This window comes from Hyperolius riggenbachi, chromosome 10 (assembly GCF_040937935.1).
Source record: "Hyperolius riggenbachi isolate aHypRig1 chromosome 10, aHypRig1.pri, whole genome shotgun sequence".
NCBI lineage: Eukaryota > Metazoa > Chordata > Amphibia > Anura > Hyperoliidae > Hyperolius > Hyperolius riggenbachi.
Window position 1 is genome coordinate 69,727,637 of NC_090655.1, and position 25,993 is coordinate 69,753,629.

At 44.6% G+C, this 25,993-nt stretch overlaps 1 protein-coding gene across 2 annotated transcripts in view; it reads right to left on the reverse strand.

Annotated features, from left to right (window-relative positions):
* Positions 1–3,481: 3,481 nt before the first annotated feature.
* Positions 3,482–25,993, reverse strand: part of SIRT1 (sirtuin 1) — a 34,957-nt gene continuing 12,445 nt past the window's right edge. For both annotated transcript variants that reach the window (XM_068255341.1, XM_068255340.1), the window contains exons 4-9: positions 24,511–24,663; positions 15,257–15,404; positions 12,441–12,520; positions 10,449–10,635; positions 9,744–10,295; positions 3,482–3,955 (exon numbers count right to left, since the gene is read on the reverse strand). In XM_068255341.1, the coding sequence (XP_068111442.1) occupies positions 3,651–3,955; positions 9,744–10,295; positions 10,449–10,635; positions 12,441–12,520; positions 15,257–15,404; positions 24,511–24,663 (1,425 nt within the window). In that variant the 3' untranslated portion in view covers positions 3,482–3,650. The remainder of the gene's footprint in view (positions 3,956–9,743; positions 10,296–10,448; positions 10,636–12,440; positions 12,521–15,256; positions 15,405–24,510; positions 24,664–25,993) is intronic.

A 25,993-nucleotide genomic window follows, 5' to 3' on the forward strand; every position in this document is an offset into this window, starting at 1 on the left:
TGGCCTTACACTTAGGCCCCCTACACACATCAGACCATAGTCTTTTGAAAATGAAAGATCACAGACCAATCTTACCACCGTTCATGTAGTATGAGAGCCATACTCTACACAGTCTATTCTATGGAGCTGAACTCCACATCAGAAAAAAATCTTTGCAAGATGCTGCACACACAGATGCTGTACAGACACAAAAGATCAGTATCTGCAAAAGATCTGTTCCTGCCAAAAATCCATTCCTGCAAATTGCAATGATAGTCTATGAGATCTGCAGATCATCATACACACATGATTTAACTGACAATCATCTGCAGATCTGAAAATCCATCCTGGTGGATCTGATCTGCAGATGAATGTCAGTTAAATCATGTGTGTATGATGATCTGCAGATCTCATAGACTATCATTGCAATTTGCAGGAATGGATTTTTGGCAGGAACAGATCTTTTGCAGATACTGATCTTTTGTGTCTGTACAGCATCTGTGTGTGCAGCATCTTGCAAAGATTTTTTTCTGATGTGGAATTCAGCTCCATAGAAAAGACTGTGTAGAGTATGGCTCTCATACTACATGAAGGGTGGTAAAATTGGTCTGTGATCTTTCATTTTCCAAAGACTATAGTCTGATGTGTGTATGAGCCTTTAGGCCTAGTGCACACCAGAGCGGTTCGGCTACGTTTTGCAATCCGCTTGCGGCTGCGGATACGCTTGGGTAATGTATTTCAATGGGCTGGTGCACACCAGAGCGGGAGGCGTTTTGCAGAAACGCATACTCCCGGGGTGAGGCATTTTTTGGATTGTGGATGCATTTCTGCCTCAATGTTAAGTATAGGAAAAACGCAAACCGCACTGAAAAACGCCTGTTCAGAGCGGTTTTGCCGGCGTTTTTGTTACAGAAGATGTTCAGTAACAACTTTACTGTAACAATATATGAAATCTACTACACCTAAACCGCTACAAAAAAACGCAAAACGCTAGCTGAAACCCCTCAGAAAAAGAAGAAAAAGCGTTTCAAAATCTGCTAGCATTTTGCGGATCTGCTAGCGGTTTTTGGTGTGCACTAGGCCTTAAAGCCGGACCTGAACTCAGAACATCCTCTCTGCTCTAAAAAGCTACACAACAGCATAGTGACCTGTCATGTGACACAGGGCAGAGATCAAATTACAACTTGTGATTAGACACAAATGAGGGGAAATTAGACAGGCTAAACTCTCTAAAATAAATGTAGGATGAAATTCACAGTTTTTTTTTCTGTCCTGTGCAAGAGTTCAGGTCCATGTTAAAGCAGAATTACAGTCTGGTAGTACATCCCCTACTTTTTTTTTTTTTTTTTTATTGTCCATATATAGTTATTCTACTTGTCTTTGTCCCAGAGTTATTCCATCTGTAAAAACCATAAGTCCCACAGCATAGAATACAACAAGGCAGGGAACTAACTTTGCAGTGGATATATTCTATCAAATTAAGTCAGGAATTTTACAATCATCTCTAATTCCTAAAAAAAAAAAAAAAAAAATCTTTCCCGCTTTGTTTACCGATGCAAAGTGAAACACAGTCTATTAACCTTTTCAGTAACCACGTGGCAAACAATTGCATGTTTTGTAAAAGTTCTTACACTGTGGCTAACCTATTACAGCAGAGGGGATATTTTGACTTCATAACCACTTCAGCCTAAAAGTCCTTTTGAGAAATAAAATGTATTTAAAAATACACAGAACATTTGAAGTGTACCAGACACTATGTGCCGCTGTGCCCCTCCCAATGTCTGTTGGCTGGACCAGTCACGGGCTACTAAGCACCTTCTTGATCATGCTCCCTTGTCCAGCAGCATTCTAAACATGCACAATTCATGAAAGCTTAAACTGCTAATGTTCAGAACACACCCAGCCACTGGCGTGTGATCGAAGAGGGGCGTGGCCAGGGCCACTCATATGCAGTCGGCGATCTTTTGGAGGGGCACTGCAAAGTGGATAGGGAGGAAAGCAGTATTTTGGCTTCAGACTCTTTAACCACTTGCCGACCGCACACTCATACCGTGCGGTGCCAAAGTGGTAGCTGGAGGACCAGCGACACAGATCTGCGCCGCCAGGTGCTTCCCTAATTAATCAGGAAAGGCCGCTCGCGCGAGCGGCCATTTCCTGTTAGATCACGGAGCGGGTCTCCGTGAATAGCCTGCGAGCCGCTGATCGCGGCTCGCAGACTAAATGTAAACGCAAGAGACATTTGTCTCCTTTGTTTACATTGTACGGCACTGCTGCGCAGCAGCGCCGTAAGGCAGATCGGCGATCCCCGGCCAATCAGTGGCTGGGGATCGCCGCCATGTGACAGAGCACATCCTGTCACAGGCTGCACAGGACGGATAGCGGGGGGGCTTTGAGGTGCCCCCCCCCCCCCCGCAAACCTAAGGCAGGCAGGAGCGATCAGACCCCCCCTGCACATCATCCCCATAGGGGAACAAAAAAGGGGGCGATCTGATCGCTCTGCATGTAACATGATCTGTGCTGGGGGCTGCAGAGCCCACCCAGCACAAATCACAAAAAACAGCGCTGGTCCTTAAGTGGGGGGGGGGGGGGGGGGGGGGGGGGTAAAGGCTGGGTCATCAAGTGGTTAAAGGTTGTACACAAGAATGTCCATCATAAAACCCCAAAGAGGCAATGATAAATATGAACAGTACAGGAGAAGCAGCTTGCATAATAAGATGGATAGAATTTTTATTGAAAGTACTCTTCGATACAAATTCTACCAGAAGGTCAACGTTCTTCCCACCCATACAGACAAAAAAATAAATTAGGCACATATTCTCAACACAAAAACAAGAGCCTCGGACAATTATATTTCTTTTAAACAAAGAGCTGCAAATTTACCATGAAAGAAACCGATGCAAATATGCAGAGACAGAAGTTTCCATTTCGGCAGTCTAGAGAGATATGCATGTATGTGTATCAAAAAGGCCAAAAGGCTAAGAAAATTCTGATTTATATTGGCTCATTTCCCCCAAAACGCTCTTTAAATCTGTATTACAAAAAACTAAAAAACTGAAAAATAACAAAATTCAGTTAAGGAATAAGAGTTCTCTAGGAAATGTAGAGAGATCCAATAAAAAAAAAAGTTCAGAAACAAAGAACGAACATGTAAATGTTTTTTGATAGCTCATAATATACTGTACTAAGAAAAAAAAAAGCCAAAAGAAAAATTCAAACAAAAAAAAAAAAACCACAAACAAAAAAATTGTCTTTGGCCTATATTAGCTGTTCCTTTAACTTAAAACTTTACATTTAAATAGCTTTTACAAGAATGTGTATTTTTTTTCTTAATTGAAAAAGAAAAAAGTACTGAAGTTGACAAATTATGAATCACAATACTGCATCTGAATTTCCACCACTAAGCGAAGGACACAAAGAAAGCTCAGTTACAAAATAATTACAGAATGGATTAGTGTGAATATAAATTTCTTAAAAAGTAAAAAAAAAACAAAAACAAAAAAAATATTCTTATGACCATTTACTTCCTGTTTTTTTTGTTTTCTTTCAATATATATTTAAAGTAACATCTTCTCTGTTGTGCATGCTCGAGTCCACATACTGACATGCTTTTTTCCTGTCCATTTTGTCATCGTTAATGCTGGTGATTGGTGGATTTTAAGGCAGTGTAAATACTATAACTTTGTCATGTCACTGTCATCGCCTAAAGGCTCCTTGTCCTCATAGATCACAACAGCGTCAGACTCGTCCTCAAAGCTCGCCCTGTTTTCAGTGTCGGAGTCATGGCTGTATTTAAGATGATAGAAATCTTCATTCTCGCTGTCGTCTTCCACGGGTTCTTGTAAGCTGGGGCTTTGCAAGGAGTCGCTGTCGCTGTTTGTGCCGCATGAACTGGAGGACAGGTCGTCATCGGAGTCTGAGAAAACTTCTGCGCCATGGAAAATATAGCGATTCGGAGATAAAAATAAATATTGCATGTCTGAAAAGAAAAAGCAAAGTCATTTTAGTTCAGGGGATCGGAGCCATGTTTTGGTTACAACATAGAATAGTGACATTAAAGTGATCGAAGCAGTCAGGAATAAATGCATGTATGGCCAGTTTAAACAGACCATGTCAGGGTGTATGGTCTGTTAAACTGGCCATGCATGCATTGATTCTGACCGATTCCAACACTAAGGGATCTTTGTCCAAACTTGCCAACCTATATGTAGTATATGCTTCAGCATACAGTATAGAATTTCTAGAAATGCTAATCTCCAAAGACCAAGGGAGGGATAAACAATTAGCCAATGAAGGCCAGTGGCTGCTATTTAACCTCCTTGGCAGTATGATTATTTCCAGATTTTAGGTTCTACAAGTGGTGCATTTTTTGCATGCTTTTAGACCCAAAAACAATCATGCCACCAGAAAGCCTGCAGCAGCTCCTGCACTTACCTCCCTGGGATCCAATGCTGCAGTTCTCCCTCCGTACTCCGGGTGGCGCTGTAACCCTGTAGCGAGATTGCCGTCTCTTCTTATGACGACAGGTGGCAGTCTCACTAGGGGGATGCAGAGCCTCGGAGCACAGGAGGACAGGAAGAAGAAAGGCTGGTGGCATCTGGATCCCCGGGGAGGTGAGTGTATAGCACAGACCTCCCGGTGGTCACCACGAGTCTAGCTCGGGGTTACCGCTCTGAGCTGCGGATTTCCGCCAGGGAGGTTGAAGGGAACCTGACGTGAGGTACATGGGGACTGCCACATTTATTTACTTTTAAACAAATACCAAAAATTGAGGAAGGTGAAAGCTCAGAGGGGTGTACGTCACAGGTCAAAAGTTCACTCATCCCCCCCACAATATCGCAAAGGCTGAGTGATTTTTTTGACCTTTATAAAAAAGTGAATATCAAAAACTATAAAAGATAGAAAGATTATTTTTGTATCACAAATGAGCACATGCACAGCTCTAGCCACCCATGCCAATTTCATGTCTGTAGGTTGTTGTATGTCGATGGGTGATGGTATGGTTTGGGAAATAATACGTGCTATTATCTTCAAAATGAAAGCAGCCCAAATCTTAATTTTTGCTACACAAAAGGGCACAAACGTAGCACTAATCAATCAGGGTGGTATTTTTATTTGTGCTGATTGTACGAGGGACAGCTTCACAGAACTGTGTAATTGGAGTGGCCAACTCCCCTGTCCATACAACACTCATACCGCACATAAAGCGACCAAGATGGCTATGAAACGTTTGCCCTTTCTGGCAGTCCTGCTGATTATTCTGGAATATCAGTAGTGTCTGAATCAAACACCCTGAAACAAGCATGCAGCTAATCTTATCAGAAACTCCAGATTTGGATGCTTGAAATCATAGATAAATCTATGGCCACTTTTTCACTGTAAAATTAAAGTATAAACATGGTTATCTAAAAGCCAATTATATGCAGACTTCCTCAGTATACTCTTATCAAAAATGTTGAACTGTTTAAAGTACACCTCAAGTAACAGGAATATGGAGGCCGCCATACTACTTTCCTTTTAAACAATACCAGTTGCCTGGCAGTCCTGCTGATCTCTGGCTGCAGTAGTGTCTTAATCAGACACATGAAACAAGCATGCAGCTAGTCCAGTCAGAAACATCTGATCTGCATGCTTATTCAGGGTCTATGGCTAAATGTATTGGAGGCAGAGGACCAACAAGACAGCCAGGCAATGTATGCATATAAGTGTAAAAAAAAAAAAAAAAAACACTCTCGCATTGTTAGGGGGTGTGGTTATATAGATTATGGCAGTTGGCGCTGTCTAGTTTTTTTCATGTCTGCCAGTAGTAAAGATGACTACGTGCAGGCTGATTGTGGATGAAACTATATGAACAGATTACATGGCGAATATCAATCATTTCTTGATCTGTCTTCTATTTAACTTCTCACTTTACAATGGATTTATTCCCCCCCGCATCTACTATTCTTTCGGTACAGTCCTTTTAAAGGGCAACTGAAGTGAGAGGTAAATGGAGGCTGCCATATTTATTTCCTTTCAAACAATACCAGTTGTCTGGCAGTGCTGCTGGTCTATTTGGCTGTAGTAGTGACTGAATCACACCTGAAGCAAGCATGTAGATGATCTTGTCAGATCTGACAAGGTCAAACATCTGATCTCCATGCTTGTTCAGGGGCTATGGCTAAAAGTATTAGAAGCAGAGGATCAGCAGGGCGGCCAGGCAACTGGTATTGCTTAAAATGAAAGAAATATGGCAGCCTTCATATCCCTCTGACTTCAGTTGTCCTTTAAGTATAGAGGAGAATATATATGTCAGCGTTAATAAAGGGGTGGAGACTGAAGGTTGTTTACCCTTGGAGCATCATAGAGACAGAGCATTGGGATGACTGCATTATCAAGGCTCCTACCTCAGCACAACAGAGGCCATTATGGAGAGAGGTGGACCACATGCTTCTTTTGGAGAACGCATTGATGCTGTGAATGTTCAGAGGCATTTGGTGGCTATGTGTGGTGGTGCCTCATGCTGCCTTGAAAGGATTTACAAGTGTGCACAACAATGCTCAGCCACAAAAAGCTGACGTTCATTCACGGCATTACCTCCTATTCCCTAAGGGCTGGAAGCCACTAGGAATCACTGCAGCGCTTTTAAAGGACAACTGATGCTAGAGGGATATGGAGGCTGCAATACTGATTTCCTTTTAACCACCCTGGCGTTCTGATTAAATCGCCAGGGTGGCTGCGGGAGGGTTTTTTTTAAATAAAAAAAAAACTATTTCATGCAGCCAACTGAAAGTTGGCTGCATGAAAGCCCACTAGAGGGCGCTCCGGAGGCGATCTTCCGATCGCCTCCGGCGCCCAGAATAAACAAGGAAGGCCGCAATGAGCGGCCTTCCTTGTTTTGCTTATATCGTCGCCATAGCGACGAGCGGAGTGACGTCATCGACGTCAGCCGACGTCCTGACGTCAGCCGCCTCCGATCCAGCCCTTAGCGCTGGCCGGAACTTTTTGTTCCGGCTACGCTGGGCTCAGGCGGCTAGGGGGGCCCTCTTTCGCCGCTGCTCGCGGCGAATCGCCGCAGAGCGGCGGCGATCAGGCAGCACACGCGGCTGGCAAAGTGCCGGCTGCGTGTGCTGCTTTTTATTTCGTTAAAATCGGCCCAGCAGGGCCTGAGCGGCAGCCTCTGGCGGTGTTGGACGAGCTGAGCTCGTCCAGACCGCTCAGCTGGTTCCAGTTGCCTGGCAGCCCTGCTGATCCTCTGCCTTTGATACTTTTAGCCATAGACTCTGAACAAGCATGCAGCAGATAAGGTGTTTGACAATGATGTCAGACCTGACAAGATTAGCTGCATGCTTGTTTCTGGTGTTATTTAGACACTACTGCAGCCGAATAGACCAACAGGGCTGCCAGGCAACTGGTATTGTTTAACATGAATATGGCAGCCTTCTTATTCTTCTCACTTCAGTTGTCCTTTAACCTCCTGAGCGTTACGCTGCTCAGGAGGTTTTGCCAGTTTGTACCCCCCAGAGATCCCATGCCTGAAAACCCTTTAGCTAGCACTAGGCTAGGTAGTACAAATGCCTGGCACCCCCTGATCCCCGTCACTCCCCCGTTTATACATTACCCAGCCTGGATCCTGCGATCGGCGCAGCCTCCCCGCACAGCTCCAGTCTTCACTATGGGGAGGACCGCACATGATGTCATGACGTCGCCGACATCATGCGCAAACCCCGATCCTCCCCATAGATAGCTGTGCAGGGAGGCTGCGCGATCGCTGGATCCAGGCTGGGTGATGTATTAACAGAGGGATTGGGTGGGGGGTGGGGGGTAAATCAGCGGGATCGGGGGGTGCTGGGCACTTGTACTAGCTAGCCTAGTGCTAGCTAATGGTTTTTCAGGCACAGGATCACAAATCTGCATGGGGGACTCCTGGGGCCAGGAATCGGTGTGCCCGACACTAAGGAGGTTAAATCGCGCAAGTGCTGTGTGCAGGGATTCCTAGTCCATTTGCATTACGATCTGATTTGGAAACGCTTCCAATTAGTGGTTTTGTTTTGTAATTAAACTTTATTATACTTACCAGATGTCCTGATGTCTGTCTGTAGCACCCCCCCCCCCAACAGAAGCGGTCACAAGTGCATTTCTTGGGGACCAATCAGAGAAGCGCCTGTGACCTCTTCTGCTAGGGACAGGGCTGCGGGCGGAAGCCTGATATTGGGACACTAAACTTTATTTAAAATTCTAAACGTATGGCCCCCAAATCACTGCAAAGCGATTTTGCAGTGCTTCTGTACACAGCTTTATATGCTGTATGTCCTGCAATTGCGATCAACCTTAATCATAATCGCACTAGCGGGTTCCCTTACATTAAAATACATTGGCGAAGCATTTTTTTTTTGTGTAGTGTCTGAATCAAACACCCTGAATCAAGCATAAAGCTAATCTGGTCAGAAACTCCAGACTTGGATGCTTGAAATCATAGATAAATCTATGGCCACTTTTTCACTGTAAAATTAAAGTATAAACATGGTTATCTATAAAAGCCAATTATATGCAGACTTCCTCCGTATACTCATGTCAAAAATTTTAAGAACTGTTAAAGTACACCTGAAATAAGAGGGACATGGAGGCCACCAGACTTATTTCCTTGTAAACAATACCAGTTGCCTGGCAGTCCTGCTGATCTCTGGCTGCAGTAGGGTCTTAATCACCCACCTGAAACAAGCAAGCAGCTAGTCCAGTCAGAAACATCTGATCCGCATGCTTATTCAGGGTTTATGGCTAAATGTATTAAAGGCAGAGGACCAACAAGACAGCCAGTGGTCCTCTGCTTTTAATACATACAACAAGGAAATAGTTGAGTGTACACAAGGGTGTTCACCCATCACTGGGTTCCTGCTACCAGATAAAGTCTAGTCACAGATTAAAGCCTGACCGCACTAAAGCTACGTACAAGCGAGGGCTGTCACCCGACGGGGATCTTAACAGTGCAGGGCGGAGACTGCAGAGATGTGTCAATAGCTTCTAGGCTAGCAACACGTTCTGTTGCTAAAATAAAAAGGAAGGGCCAACAGAACGGCACAGAGTGGGCAGAACAATGCCTTAGGCTGAGTGGATCCACCAGGAAGATCACGCATAAATGTCTTTACAACACTCCAGGGCCAGTTTGGAGGAAAAAAACATCACCTACTAGTGCATTTCTGGATATTGGGAGGAAGCTAGAGAGCTTGGAGAAAACACACAAACATAGAAGAACATAGTCTCTATGCAGAGTGTGTCCTGGTTGGGAAGTGAACATGAAAAGTTAGTACTGGGGTTAACCACATGGCTTTGGTAAAGATTCATGGCTTAATTTTCTTAAGCCAAGTGCACACATGCGATAATTGTCGCCCATTGGGGATTGGCAAACTATCCCTCGAGCGACAGTTTGGGGACAGATGGTGTACAGACGCATCGCCAGCAATGCGATGAGTTCTGTTGCTATGGAAGGGGATGGAGGGACAATGATCAGCGGATGACTGAGCATATGCCTGCGGGTGGAGAACAAAAATAACATTGTGATTGGTCCTGCTTGGGGCATGGTTAAGTATCTGACAGGATGGGTCCTTAACAACCCCCGACGCCTGAGCAGAATCGACTGGTGGTCACTGTACAAATAAAACGACTGTCGACTGAAACAGTCGGTATCGGCAGTTTCAGCTGACATTCTATACACAAGACCCAGCTGTTATCAGTTAACCAAATCAGAGCATCTCATTGAAAACTACTGGCAACTGCAGTAATACACTTACCATCTAGCCGTTTGCTTATCTGTTCCTTTGATAGCCTGTACAAACTTGTCCTGGACGGATCAATACTGCTTTCATTGTCACACTTTTCCGTGTCTTCACTGTTGCTGGTTAGAGTTTCACCTACAAGGTCTGAAGACTCTGGCGGTGTAAGGATTTCTCTCCTGTCTGCATTGCCTATAGTCATTTTTCCATTACAGCTCCGAGAGATTTCAGAGTCACTATCGGAGGATGGACAATCTTCAAGCGGGGGAGTTAAGGGCAATTCTGGGCGAGGCAGCCCATCTGGAGGGAATAAATCGTGGTCCGTGCTGGGGATCGTCGGCGGTGTCATGTCCGGGATGATGGAAAACACTTTGTTTGGTCGGGAAGGTTTTTCCGTGATCTGTGTAAGTTTCGATAAATTGGTACAAAGTTCGGTATATTTTCCTCCTAGTCTCTGGCATAACTCATTGATAATAACGTCACAGTCTCCAAGCAATTCAATATCAAAATGAAGATGAGGCAAAGGCTCTCTGTTTATTAAAATCTGAGGCACTTCATGAGGGATGGAACCTAAAAAAACCAAAAAAACCAAAAAGCACTTGAGTTTCCTGAGGGATGTATAATTTCCCAACACAGATTTCAGCTTTCTTAGAGAGTATAGTATTAAAAATAGAAAAAAAAAAAAAAAAAACCACCTAAAAATAATATCATTAGAACACTTACTTGGTATTAAAGCAACCGGTCTTACTTTCAGAGAGGAGCCAATAACAATAAGAAGGTCAACCTCATCCTTGTCATATTTCATAGCTCTGTGAAACTGCTCAGGCAAATTCTCCCCAAAGAATACAATATCAGGTTTCATAATTGCAAGGGGCTCATCTGGGGGGCACCGCGGACATTGAGGAACAACCTGTATGTAAATACAAAAGTAATTCAATCAATGTTTCTGTACCTTGGTAGCAAAGCCACTTGGGATTCGCTAAGATCTTTCACAGTGGGCGCTAGTCTAGTTTAGGGGACCCAGCAGGAAACCTCACAGGGAACAGATCCCCAATCACAGCTCCCTCTACAGCACAAAGTGTTGTGATTGGCTGAAATAGTGTTGGCGTAGTTTACTACAACCTATCTGAAATCTAAAAGTTTGAGAGGGCGGCGTCCACCCAATCACATTAGCAGGATTTCCCTATGTGGTTTCCTTCTGGGTCCCCTAAAGTAGAATAGCGATTTAGAGTTGGTGCACAAACACCTAAACAGAAATTCACTTGATATAAGGAAGGATAAAGTGTTGGAGTCACATGAAACCAGGGCTATGGAGTCCGAGTCATTTTGGGTACCTGAAGTCGGTGGTCTCACTGAGGAGTTGGATGATTTTTGTACCAACACCACAGCCCTGCATGAAACGCAATGCCAGTCCATACCTAGAAGAATATCAGCTGTGATCAAAGCTAAGGATGGACCAACTCGTAATTAGAGGGTGTCTAACTCTTTGCCCACTCAGTGTATCTTTACAATGTTAAAGACCACATGACTTGGTATTGGTCATGGTCTTAGACACCCAACCCATTTGGTGAATTCAGAAAAGTTAAGGCTTTTCTTTGGAGTCAAATTGTAGCTCCTTATGTGCAGAGAGCCCCGGTAGTCCACCAATGTCCTCAGCACACCACCAACACTTCACCTGCCATGCAAGGTGCAGTTTATTCATGCCATCATGGCTAAGAGCACAAAGCAACAAAGACCAAATTGACATTGTGACTGGTCGGTGTAAGTTGACCTTACCAGGCCATATATCTAATTTTTTTTTTTACAAAACCAAAATGAGTGGAGATCTAACCAGTGCTGTGGAGTCGGTACAAAAATCATCCGACTCCGACGTTTATGACACCACCGACCCCAACTACCCAAAATGGCTCAGACTCCTCAACTCCGACTTAACTCAGATTCCACAGCCCTGGGTCTAACTGATAGAGATAGAGAGAAAGGCCTAGTGCACACCGAGCGGTTTTTGGAGCGATCTGCCGGCCGCATCCGCCTGGAAAAACGCTTGGCTAATGTATTGCAATGGGATGGTGCACACCGGCGGTTTGAGGTTTTTGCCAAGCCGCAAACGCGCCTCCTGCTGCGCATTTGCGGATTTCGGAAGCGTTTCGTCCTCAATGTAAAGTATAGGAAAAACGCAAACCGCTCTGAAAAACGCTACTTCAGAGCGGTTTGCCAGGCATTTTTGTTACAGAATCTGTTCAGTAACAGCTTTTACTGTAACAATAGGTGTAATCTGCTACACAAAAACGCACCCAAAACCGCTAGGCATGTTTAGAAAACCTCTCTAAACATACCTAGAATCGCTCTGAAATCAGCTCCCAAAACCGCTAGAGTATTGCGGATCTGCTAGCGGTTTTGGTGTGCACTGGGCCATATAGATATATAGATAGATACATAATATATATATATATATATATATATATATATATATATATAGATAGATAGATAGATAGATAGATAGATAGATAGATAGATAGATAGATAGATAGATAGATAGATAGATATACATACACATATATACATACATACACACATACATACACATATATACATACACATACATACATACATACATACATACATACATACATACATACATACATACACAATCATTTAGATGGTGCTAACATATTACAAATACTTCTATTTGGTAACTTGGAACATCATTTATATTACCTGATTGAATATATCCTCTCTGACAGCTTCACAGTCAACTTTGTGTTTGCATATTAGGCAAGAGGCCATTGCAAAAGATCCTGTTCAGAAAAACAACACTTTTTAGGAAAGGGCAGAAAAAGCACAATTTACATCAGATGAACAAAATATAGACAAAAATAAATAGGCTCTTGAATTGTTGAAAAATGAGCGAGAAATCTGGACATTCCACCAGTTAACACTACTGGGCAGATGTGAATCCGCTACTGAGGTATCGAACCTTTTCTTTGTTATAAGTCACTGCAGGTTTCTTAACCTCCCTGGCAGTAAGCCCGAGCTGAGCTCGGGCTATGCCGCGCAGGAGGAGATCTCAGCCCCTGGTGGGGCGATTTTCACCCTGTAAAGTGCTGTACGCGCAGCTAGCACTTTGCTAGCCGCGCGTACAGCTTGATCGCCGCCGCTCTGCGGCGATCGCCCGCCCGCAGCGGCGCAAGAGGCCCCCCCCCCCCCTGCCAGAGCCCTGCGCTGCCCGTACCAATGAGTTCTGGGCAGCGCTATGGGCTGGATCGGAGACGTCTGACGTCAGGACGTCGGCTGACGTCATTCCGATCGTCGCCATGGCGACAGGAGAAGCCAAACAGGGGAGCGCGTTATATAAGCGTTCCCCTGTTTGCTATTGTTGCCGGCGACGATCGAACTAGAGGGACACATGCGCCCTCTAGTGGAGTTTCATGTAGCTACCACTCTGGTAGCTTTACATGAAACAAAAAAAAACAAAAAAAAAAAAAAAATTTTTTTAAAAATTGGATTTCTGCAATTTTTGCAGAAAAAAATAAACCGCCAAGGAGGTTAAAGGGAGTCCAAGCACCTCTCATGGGTATGCCTTTAAGCCAGACGACTTCCAAAAAAAGTTGTGCTATGAGCCCTCTGGAAAAGCCTCTTGCAATGGCCATGCGTGTCATTTCCTCTTCCTGCTTCATTCAGTGATGCAATTCTCTAACAGAGAAGGCAGGGGTGACCCGGAAGTTATAACATAGCCAAGATGGCATCCGCAATTTTTAAATTGAAATTGAACGAAAAAACTATTTGGTGTAGACCAGTGATTCAGGCATCAGATAAAGAGGAGAGCACAAGCTACAGAAAGGTATGCAACTTTAAGTACTTTTCAGTACTGGTTGGAGTCTCTAAGGCATACCCATGAGGTGCCTATGAGAGGTGATCACTGAGTGGATCTTGGGGGGGGGGGGAATTAAAAAAAATAAATACTTTATAAAGTAATAAATAAAAAAATAAAAAAAATAAAAAAGACTTCCCAGCAGCAATCAGATGCCACCAACAGTTAAACTGTTTAAGTTTCAGTTCAACTGTTAAAGCTGCAGTGTGCCGAATTGTAATAAACAGCCTGGGCACTAGAGGGGTGCAAGCCTGTGGTCCTCAAAGCCCCATCTACACCATGGGACATTGTAGCGATCCGGCGGCTCGATTAGCCGCCGGATCGCCTCTTCCGCGTGCCCGCCGCGTCCCCGCTCGCCGTGCGTGCGCCGCATTCGATTCCCCGCTCGTCCCCGCCGGCGCCGCTTATCTCCCGCGCGATTCCCTGCCATTGTCCCCTTGCGGGGATCGAGCAGGGAATCGGCGGTGCGGAGATTCGTCCTGTCGGATCTTATCAATCGAGCCGCATCAGCGGCTCGATTGATAAGGAGCATCGCGGCCGCATCTACGCGTGTAGATGCGGCTTAAGGGGTTAAAAAAACCTAGATATTACTCATAGTAAATGCCCTTTTGAATTTGACTGATACTCAAGTTGCCTGTATCCTTTGCATAATATTGAAGTATTTACAAATGGCTGATTTGTTTAGTTAACCAATTCAGGATCACAGATTTTTTTTCCCTTAAAAACCAAACTCTCATTTCAGCGCTCCTCCCATTCATTCAGCGATAACTTTGTTACTTATCACACTGAAATGATCTATATATGGTTTTTTTTCGCCACAAATTAGGCTCTCTTTGGGTGGTAGTTTTTGCTATGAATTATTTTATATGCATTGTAAAAGGAATAAGGGAAAAAAAAAATGATTTCTCAGTTTTCAGCCATTATAATTTTAAAATAAAACGTGCTTCGATACAAAAACCCACACGTTTTATTTGCCCATTTGTCCCGGTTATTACAACGTTTAAATTGCGTCCCTAGTACAATGTATGGTGATAATATTTTGACTGGAAATAAAAGGAGCATTTTTCCGTTTAGGGATTTTTAATACTAGTAATATGCTCGCATGACATCCATAATAGAAAAGTCCCTAAGGTAACTATTTATGTAAGACAAATTTAAATGATGTAATTTTCTTCATTTTTTTAACAGGTGTTTTATTTCTCTAACTATGGGGCAGGGTTGGAAGGGGTTAAAAGTAATATAAAAAAAAAAACTTTCTATGTAAAACAGTATACTGGGATAATTAAGGTGTATTTTCACTTTTTGACCACAAGATGGTGGTACTGAGACCGCGTTTCTATTAATAGAACACTGAAGAACAGTGTTGGGTCTGAGAGCTTGTGTGAGGTTAACAAGCTCTCGGAAGACACGGGAACAGTGATCGTGATGGATAATAAAAGATTCTCACATCCCCGATCGACCGAAAAATGCACGGGGATGGTGAACGCAATATCTACCCCCCTGATTTGCACGTCAAGTTTAAAGGGGCGTAGATATACGTACCAGAGATCCTAAAGTGGTTAATAGTAAAAACAAACAACAAAAAGCCACACACACAAAACACAACAAATTACAAACAGTACCAGAAACAATGGAGGGCAACCATGCAGTGCTAGCAACTCACCATGACACTGAATTATCTTCTGAATTCCTGCTACTTGCTCCAGTGTATCTATGTTCTGAGTGTAATTCCGAAGTAGTTTTGCCTCTTTATCCAGCATCGCGATAAATTTGTGGCAGAGAGATGGCTGAAACTGGCCTGGAAAAATTTCCTGCAAAATGAATGAAAAAAAGAAAAAGAAATTAGGCCACAGGTTTGAACCATATATCTTCATATCACCCTGCCCATCTGTAGGCAAGATTGAGAAGCAGGCAGCAAGGCAAATGCGGAGATCACTGCACTTCTTTCACCCAACAACACAGCCCTTTTACCTAGTGTAGCGTTGTGCTCCCGCCACCCTGCATGGAGAGAGGATATGGGCATTGTTGGCTTGATCTAGCGAATCTCTAGCAATCTTAAGGCTGTTTACATTATAAATCGCCAGCGCTATCGCAAACGTTCAGCGATTCATTCAGAGTTTTTAAAGTGCTTTTCCTTGTGCTCTGAAAAGATCTTTTCTAAGCACTTTTGCAGAGCGATTTGTTTTTTCACTTCCAGACAGTCATAGCGAATTCTTTGAATTGCAAAGAAATAAATACAATATATTCATAAAAGCGCTGGGGAAAAAAAAAAAATCGCTGTACAAATTGCTTTTTCAAGTGCTTTGCGATTTCACTATACCCTCCATTGAGCCAAAGCGCTCAGAAAATGGTACATGTAGCGCGTTTGCGATTTTAGTAAAATCAAAACGCGCACATGTGAATACTCTCATAGGAAATCATTGCACAAGCGCTTTTGGGGCGATTTCTAAAATCGCCAGTGCTTAAAAAAACCCTTGCAAATGCTCATAGTGTGAATGAGCCCTTAAAGGACACCTGAAGTGAAAGGTATATGGAGGCTGCCATATTCATTTCCTTTTTAGTAATACCAGCTGCCTGGCTGTCCTGCTGATCCTCTGCCTCTAATATTTTTAGCCACAGACCCTGAACAAGCATATGCAGATCAGGTGTTTCCGACATTGTCAGATCTGATAACATTAGCTACATGCTTGCTTCTGGTGTTATTCAGACACTACGGCAGCCAAATAGACCAGCAGGGCTGCCAGGCAACTGGTATTGTTTAAAAGGAAATAAATGTGGCAGCCTCCATATTCCTCTCACTTCAGTTGTCATTTAAAGCTACACAGACTAATGTTTAAAAATAAATAAAAACACTGCACGTGCACAATGCACTACCTAAAGCAAGGTACACACTTTCAATTATGATGGGCCAATCACTGACCAATTTTTCCACTTACATGTAGTATGAGAGTTTAACTACACTATCGGTTTATAGTATTCACAATCCGTTTGCCCGTTTGCATGCACCCTAAGGGCTTAAAGTGAACCAGAGACAAAACACCCTCATGTATTTTAATATATATATATATATATCAGTGGGAACATTAGAGAAAACACCAACCCAGCTCTGTTTCATTCTTCACTGTTCAGCCTGCTTCTTATCAACCCTGATAAAATCCCCCACTGAGCATTCAGTCTGGCTTTACTATAAATGACTCAGCTATAATTATTCCCGAGCAGAGCCAGCAGGGGGCAGGCTTGGGCTTGAAAAGATATGAGAGAAGTCAGACTAAACTATAAATATTCCTGAGCAAAGCCAGACTGAGGGCTGGTGCACACCGAGCGGCTTTTTGGGCGTTTTCAGATCCGCTTGCGGCTGCGGATCTGCTTGGTCAATGTATCTCAATGGGGTGGTGCACACCAGAGCGGGAGGCATTTTGCAGAAACGAAAAATGCCTGGGTGAGGCATTTTTTGGATTTCGGATGCGTTTCTGCCTCAATGTTAAGTATAGGAAAAACGCAAACCGCTCTGAAAAACGCCTGTTCAGAGCGGTTTTGCAGGCGTTTTTGTTACAGAAGCTGTTCAGTAACAGCTTTACTGTAACAATATATGAAATCTACTATACTGAAAACCGCAGCAGCAATCCGCAAAACGCCTCATAAAAATAAAAAAAAGTGTTTAAAAATCTGCTAGCATTTTGCGGATCTGCTAGCGGGTTTTGGTGTGCACCAGCCCTCAATGCTCAGTCGGGGATTTTATCAGGGTCGATACGAAGCAATTTGTGCAGTGCAGAATGAAACAGAAAGCAGGGTAGGTGTTTTCTATAATGTTTCCACTGATATATATGGCAAAATACATGAGGGTGCTTCGTCTCTGGTTCTCTTTAAGACACACTATAAGCGCTTTTCTGAGCACTTTTTGGCCTCCAGAGATTACAAATCGTGGTAACTTCGTGCGATTTTACCGCAATCGTGATTTTACTGCGAGTCAATGAAAGCATTTTTAAAAAAGCTCTCAGAAAGCTCTGGAGGCCAAAAAAGCCCTTACAGTGTGTCTGAGGCCTTACTCCTGTCAGAGTGCCAAGTGCTGGGCATGGAAGCAGGCTGCACTACAGGCTCCAACAGAAAATCAGTAGATTAGTGTCAGATGTTTATAGTTGGCTATAGATGGACTCCAGTCAAATTTATTAACATCTAATGGCCTCCTCTTATACTAGCGCTGGTAGTGTAAACCTATAAAAGTGCCCTAAAAATGGAACTCAGTTAAAGACCCATGATGGCATTCAGACAGCCTGTACTGGGTGCACAATAGCAGGCTTTCTTATGCACTAACATTACCAGCGGAAGTCTGAACAGGACACATACGATGGAATGCTGCGTTTCAACCAGTGTCCTGACAGGTCCTCATTTGCTGAATGCCCAAGTCAGAAAGCTGCTAGCTATGCCTGCTCTCTTGCCTTTTTTTTTTGGGGGGGGGGGGGGGGACCTAGACTATTAAAGTGGACCCAAATTAAAAAATACAAGATTTCAGAAATAAAATCTATTTTCTAAATTATAATAGTTTTTTTTTCAGCTGCATGATGAAAAATATAAAATATTTTACATTTATTGGAGAAACCCCTCCCTTTATTTCATATTGCCGTGACAGAATCCGGCAAACTGGTGGAGTAGGAAGTGTCTGACAAAGGAGGAATTGCTAATGGCTGCCACCTGTATAACCCTAGTTATGAAAAGAGGAGGGTGAAAAGCATGCACTGAAATGCTCATAGGCTTGAAGGAGTGTTTATTTATCTTTGTATGTGTCAGAGTGGTGCAACTAAATACAGCAAAGAAAAACACTGCGCTGTCTACACACACTGATGGACTGGAAGTAATTAGTGGGTGCTGCTCCAATAACTGGGTGGCTCCAGTAAATCTGTGTAAAAGAGGCAAGGAGAGAGAAGCGCACCGCTAGTGCAATAAATTTTTTACTTTAAAAAATGACAGGCATAAAAATACACTCATAGTGTATGATAAGATCAGAGCGCCTGTCAGCAGTCCTCTCCTGTCAGCCGCGCTTGGCCAAAGCTGCGGGAGCTGATGTGAATGGCGTGGAGCTGGATGCGGTGGGCGGAGTCAGGTCGCGGGGATGCCGTCTGACGTCACGACACGTTTCGGCGTAGACCACGCCTGAGGCGTGGTCTACGCCGAAACGTGTCGTGACGTCAGACGGCATCCCCGCGACCTGACTCCGCCCACCGCATCCAGCTCCACGCCATTCACATCAGCTCCCGCAGCTTTGGCCAAGCGCGGCTGAGGCGTGGTCTACGCCGAAACGTGTCGTGACGTCAGACGGCATCCCCGCGACCTGACTCCGCCCACCGCATCCAGCTCCACGCCATTCACATCAGCTCCCGCAGCTTTGGCCAAGCGCGGCTGACAGGAGAGGACTGCTGGCAGGCCCGACAGGCGCTCTGATCTTATCATACACCGTGAGTGTATTTTTATGCCTGTCATTTTTTAAGGTAAAAAAATTTATAGCACCAGTGGTGCGCTCCTCTCTTCTTGCCTCTGGTGCAACTAAATGTTTTGAATTAAAAAAATATGTTTGGTTTGGGTCCGCTTTAACCACTTGAGGACCGCCCCCAGCCGATGGGCGGCGGCAAAGTCCGGGCCCAAACGACCGCAATACGCCCATCGGCGGGGGCGGCTGCGGGAGTGGCTATGCGGCGATCGCGTCATTCGTGACGCGATCAGCCGCCGGGGACTCGCTCCGCCCACCGCTCGTAGTAACCCGCCGGCCGTTCGGAAGCGCCGGCGGGTTACTAGCACCCGGATCGCCGCTGCACGTATGTATAATAGGCTTTGTAATGTATACAAAGCCTATTATACTGGCTGCCTCCTGCCCTGGTGGTCCCAGTGTCCGAGGGACCACCAGGGCAGGCTGCAGCCACCCTAGTCTGCACCCAAGCACACTGATTCCCCCCCCCCCCTGCCCCCTGATCGCCCACAGCACCCCTCAGACCCCCCCCCTGCCCACCCCCCAGACCACTGTTTGCACCCAGTCACCCCCCTAATCACCCATCAATCACTCCCTGTCACTATCTGTCAACGCTATTTTTTTTTTATCCCCCCCCCCTGCCCACTGCCCCCTCCTGATCACCCCCCCACCCCTCAGATTCTCCCCAGACCCCCCCCAGACACCCCCCCCCCGTGTACTGTATGCATCTATCCCCCCTGCTCACCTGTCAATCACCCGTCAATCACCCCCTGTCACTGCTACCCATCAATCAGCCCCTAACCTGCCCCTTGCGGGCAATCTGTTCACCCACCCACACCAATAGATCGCCCGCAGATCCGACATCAGATCACCTCCCAAGTGCAGTGTATACATCTCTTCTCTCCTCTAAACACCCACTAATTACCCATCAATCACCCCCTATCACCACCTGTCACTGTTACCCATCAGATTAGACCCTAATCTGCCCCTTGCGGGCACCCAATCACCCGCCCACACGCTCAGATTGCCCTCAGACCCCAGCCCTGATCACCTCGCTAGTGCATTGCTTGCATCTATTTCCCCCCTCTAATCACACCTTGAGACACCCATCAATCACCTCCTGTCACCCCCTAGCACACCTACCCATCAGATCAGGCCCTAAATTTGCCCTGTGTGGGCTCCTGATCACTCGGCCAAACCCTCAGATCCCCCTCAGACCCCCTTCCGATCACCTCCCCAGTGCATTGATTGCATCTATTTTCCCCTCTAACCGCCCCCTGAGACACCCATCAATCACCTCCTGTCACCCCCCTAGCACTCCTATCCATCAGATCAGGCCCAAAACATCCTGTCATCTAAGAGGCCACCCTGCTTATGACCGGTTCCACAAAATTTGCCCCCTCATAGACCACCTGTCATCAAAATTTGCAGATGCTTATACCCCTGAACAGTCATTTTGAGACATTTGGTTTCCAGACTACTCACAGTTTTGGGCCCGTAAAATGCCAGGGCAGTATAGGAACCCCACAAGTGACCCCATTTTAGAAAGAAGACACCCCAAGGTATTCTGTTAGGTGTATGATGAGTTCATAGAAGATTTTATTTTTTGTCAAAAGTTAGCGGAAATTGGATTTTTATTGTTTTTTTCACAAAGTGTCATTTTTCACTAACTCGTGACAAAAAATAAAATCTTCTATGAACTCACCATACCCCTAACGGAATACCTTGGGGTGTCTTCTTTCTAAAATGGGGTCACTTGTGGGGTTCCTATACTGCCCTGGCATTTTAGGGGCCCTAAACCGTGAGGAGTAGTCTAGAAAACAAATGCCTCAAAATGACCTGTGAATAGGACGTTGGGCCCCTTAGCGCACCTAGGCTGCAAAAAAGTGTCACACATGTGGTATCGCCATACTCAGGAGAAGTAGTATAATGTGTTTTGTGGTGTATTTTTACACATACCCATGCTGGGTGGGAGAAATCTCTCTGTAAATGGACAATTGTGTGTAAAAAAAAAATCAAAAATGTGTCATTTACAGAGATATTTTTCCCACCCAGCATGGTTATATGTAAAAATACACCACAAAACACATTATACTACTACTTCTGAGTACGGCGATACCACATGTGTGGCACTTTTTTGCAGCCTAACTGTGCTAAGGGGCCCAAAGTCCAATGAGTACCTTTAGGATTTCACAGGTCATTTTGAGACATTTGGGTTCAAGACTACTCCTCACAGTTTAGGGCCCTTAAAATGCCAGGGCAGTATAGGAACCCCACAAGTGACCCCATTTTAGAAAGAAGACACCCCAAGGTATTCTGTTAGGTGTATGATGAGTTCATAGAAGATTTTATTTTTTGTCACAAGTTAGCGGAAATTGATTTTTTTTTTTTTTTTCACAAAGTGTCATTTTCCGCTAACTTGTGACAAAAAAAAAAAATCTTCTATGAACTCACCATACTCCTAACAGAATACCTTGGGGTGTCTTCTTTCTAAAATGGGGTCACTTGTGGGGTTCCTATACTGCCCTGGCATTTTAGGGGCCCTAAACCGTGAGCAGTAGTCTAGAATCCAAATGCCTCAAAATGACCTGTGAATAGGACGTTAGGCCCCTTAGCGCACCTAGGTTGCAAAAAAAAGTGTCACATGTGGTATCGCCGTACTCAGAAGAAGTAGTATATTGTGTTTTGGGGTGTATTTTTACACATACCCATGCTGGGTGGGAGAAATCTCTCTGTAAATGGACAATTGTGTGTAAAAAAAAATCAAACAATTGTCATTTACAGAGATATTTCTCCCACCCAGCATGGGTATGTGTAAAAATACACCCCAAAACACATTATACTACTTCTCCTGAGTACGGCGGTACCACATGTGTGGCACTTTTTTGCACCCCAAGTGCGCTAAGAGGCCCAAAGTCCAATGAGTACCTTTAGGATTTCACAGGTCATTTTGCGACATTTGGTTTCAAGACTACTCCTCACGGTTTAGGGCCCCTAAAATGCCAGGGCAGTATAGGAACCCCACAAATGACCCCATTTTAGAAAGAAGACACCCCAAGGTATTCCGTTAGGAGTATGGTGAGTTCATAGAAGATTTTATTTTTTGTCACAAGTTAGCGGAAAATGACACTTTGTGAAAAAAAACAATTAAAATCAATTTCCGCTAACTTGTGACGAAAAAAAAAAATCTTCTATGAACTCACCATCCTCCTAATGGAATACCTTGGGGTGTATTCTTTCTAAAATGGGGTAATTTGTGGGGTTCCTATACTGTCCTGGCATTTTAGGGGCCCTAAACCGTGAGGAGTAGTCTTGAAACGAAATTTCTCAAAATGACCTGTGAAGTCCTAAAGGTACTCATTGAACTTTGGGCCCCTTAGCGCAGTTAGGGTGCAAAAAAGTGTCACACATGTGGTATCGCCGTACTCAGGAGAAGTAGTATAATGTGTTTTGGGGTGTATTTTTCCACATACCCATGCTGAGTGGGAGAAATATTTCTATAAATAGACAATTGTGTGTAAAAAAAATAAAACAATTGTCATTTACGGAGATATTTCTCCCACCCAGCATGGGTATGTGTAAAAATACACCCCAAAACACATTATTCTACTTCTCCTGAGTACGGCAATACCACATGTGTGGCACTTTTTTCCAGCCTAACTGCGCTAAGGGGCCAAAAGTCCAATGAGCATCTTTAGGCTTTACAGGGGTGCTTACAATTAGGCACCCCCCAAAATGCCAGGACAGTGAACACACCCCACAAATGACCCCATTTTGGAAAGTAGACACTTCAAGGTATTCAGAGAGGAGCATAGTGAGTCCGTGGCAGATTTCATTTTTTTTTTGTCGCAAGTTAGAAGAAATAAAAACTTTTTTTTTTCTTTTTTTTGTCAGAAAGTGTCATTTTCCGCTAACTTGTGACAAAATATAAAATCTTCTATGAACTCACCATGCCTCTCACTGAATACTTTGGGATGTCTTCTTTCCAAAATGGGGTCATTTGGGGGGTATTTGTACTATCCTGGAATTTTAGCCCCTCATGAAACCTGACAGGTGCGCAGAAAAGTCAGAGATGCTTGAAAATGGGAAAATTCACTTTTGGCACCATAGTTTGTAAACGCTATAACTTTTACCCAATCCAATAAATATACACTGAATGGTTTTTTTTTTATCAAAGACATGTAGCAGAATAACTTTCGCGCTCAAATGTATAGGAAATTTTACTTTATTTGAAAAATGTCAGCACAGCAAGTTAAAAAAGTCATTTTTTTGCCAAAATTCATGTCTTTTTTGATGAATATAATAAAAACTAAAACTCGCAGCAGCAATCAAATAGCAGCAAAAGAAAGCCGTATTAGTGACAAGAAAAGGAGGTAAAATTCCTTTAGGTGGTAGGTTGTATGACCGAGCAATAAACCGTGAAAGCTGCAGTGGTCTGAATGGAGAAAAAGGCTCTGGTCCTTAAAGGACTTCCGAGGCCAAAAAGATGAAAATTACACAATACCTTTTATATATCTGAATCCACGGAGGACGTCCAGCGCGTCCTCCGCACCGTACCGCCGTCATTGCTGCCTTTCTCTTTCCCCCCTGGCTCGGCCCGACCCCACTGAACGGGTCGCATAGGCTTCCACTACTAAGATGGCCGCCGCCTTGAGCCGCGGCTGCGCAGTACGCTTTGCCCTTAGTGCGACTGCGCAGCCTTCAGCCCGCCTCCCGCAGCGTACGGATTCCGTAATGCTGCCCAAGCGTATGTCCGTACGCTGCGGGAGGCGGGCTGAAGGCTGCGCAGTCGCACTAAGGGCAAAGCGTACTGCGCAGCCGCGGCTCAAGGCGGCGGCCATCTTAGTAGTGGAAGCCTATGCGACCCGTTCAGTGGGGTCGGGCCGAGCCAGGGGGGAAAGAGAAAGGCAGCAATGACGGCGGTACGGTGCGGAGGACGCGCTGGACGTCCTCCGTGGATTCAGATATATAAAAGGTATTGTGTAATTTTCATCTTTTTGGCCTCGGAAGTCCTTTAAGGGGCGAAAAGACTGTGGTCCTTAAGTGGTTAAGCTACGTACACACATGTAGTTACCGTCATCTGAAAATGCAGATGGTGACCATTTCAGCCGACGATCGTTGTGTACAGCGGCCAACGATCAATCTTCCTCAGGCATCGGAGTTTGTTAAGGATCCATCCTGACGGATCCTTAACAACCTCCGATGCTCGAGTATTAACGAACGCAATGCTATTTCCACCCCCCACCAACCGACTGAAGCTGCTCATTCATTCATCATCCCTCAAACTCCCTCCATAGCAAGGCTAGGAATGTGTCTGTGCAGCATCGTTCCACAAATCGTCACCCGAGGGATCGTTTCCCATCCCAGATTGGCAACAATTCTCACATGTGCGTACTTAGCTTTAGACTGGCAACACTTCAGATAAAACACTTCACATTTACAGCAGTCGAAACACTTACCTTTGCAAATTTAAAGAATGGTCTCGGGTCCTTTCTAAAATATTCAATATCAAACATGGCTTGAGGGTTTGGGAGATCTGGAAAATCTACGGCCAGTCGTGCATAAATTCCATCTCTTGATCTGAAATCTGGTATTCCACAGGAAACCGAAACCTAAATTTATCATAAAAACAGGAAACGCTTTTGAGAAGAAGCGGTGACCTTAAAGCAAACCTGTCAAAATAAAGTGCTTAAAGTGTACCCGAGACAGGAAAACAAGTTCTATTTTAACTTACCTGGGGACTCACCAAGCTCCCATAACCAACGGTTTCCTCCCAAACTGCTTTGTTGTGCTACCGTGCCCCTCCGAAAGCTTGCTGTAAGGACCAGTCGCAGGCTACTGTACACGCGCTTCCCTGCTTCTTCTCGATCAACGGGATTGAGAAGGCACAACAGCCCGCTGCTGGAGAAATTTCTGAGAGGCACAGCAGCACAAAACAGAAGAGACCCAGAGATAACAGAGGAACCTGCAAGTCTATGGGGGCTGCAAGAAGCCCCAGGTAAGTAAAATAGAACTTGTCAAACACCCCGACCAGTATCTCATGTTTACTTTAATAATTCATATGCATAAACAGCTATGGTGAGTGATATGGGGCTGTTCACAGTACTGCATTGTAGCGGATTGCGTTATTCTAACTAGCTGCATGCAGGCTTTGTATTAACCTCCCTGGCAGTAATCCCGAATGTAGCTCGGGCTAGCTGCCGGGAGCTCAATGCAGAGTATAGAGCATAGGGGCGCTTTTACTCACCTCCCTGGGGATCCAGACATCGGTAGCTGTTGTTCTTCCTGTCTTACAAGGCTCTGAATCCCTCTGGTGAGATCGTACAGAGTTACAGTGCCACTTGGAGGACGGACATAAAATTGCAGAGCTGGGCTGCTGCAGGCATTCTGGCGGCATTATTTTTTCCAGATTTTAGGGTGTGAAACGTGCTGAAAACACCCTAATCTCCAGAAATTATCTTACCGGCAGGGAGGTTAAAGTCTATGTCCGGTCTCCATTGCAGTTCACATTCATAACGTGTGCATTATGCAACGGACCACTGTGCATCCAGCCTCATGCTCTAGTTATTTCAGCGTTGGTTTAAAAATTAAGCATGAAATAGGATTGTGAGCTATGGGAACCAAGAAAATACTTCCTATTCATGATGCCCTTGGTTAGTTTTATCGATTTCTAAAGATGGGTCACGCCAGGCGAAAATGATTACGCAGCCCAAGTGAAGTTCACACTATACGCCTTGCATAACCATGTGCATATCGCAATGACTACGCATGTTACAATGTCATTTTTCATTGAATGAAGTATTGCTATGTAACATGCACATTATTGCAGCGTTAGTACAATGTGGTATATTACAACGCAGATAAGTGATACTTACCTCAGTAGGGTCTGTGTGGTAGAGGCTTCCCTGATCTTCCTGTGCTGGGACCCTCTAATCAATCACT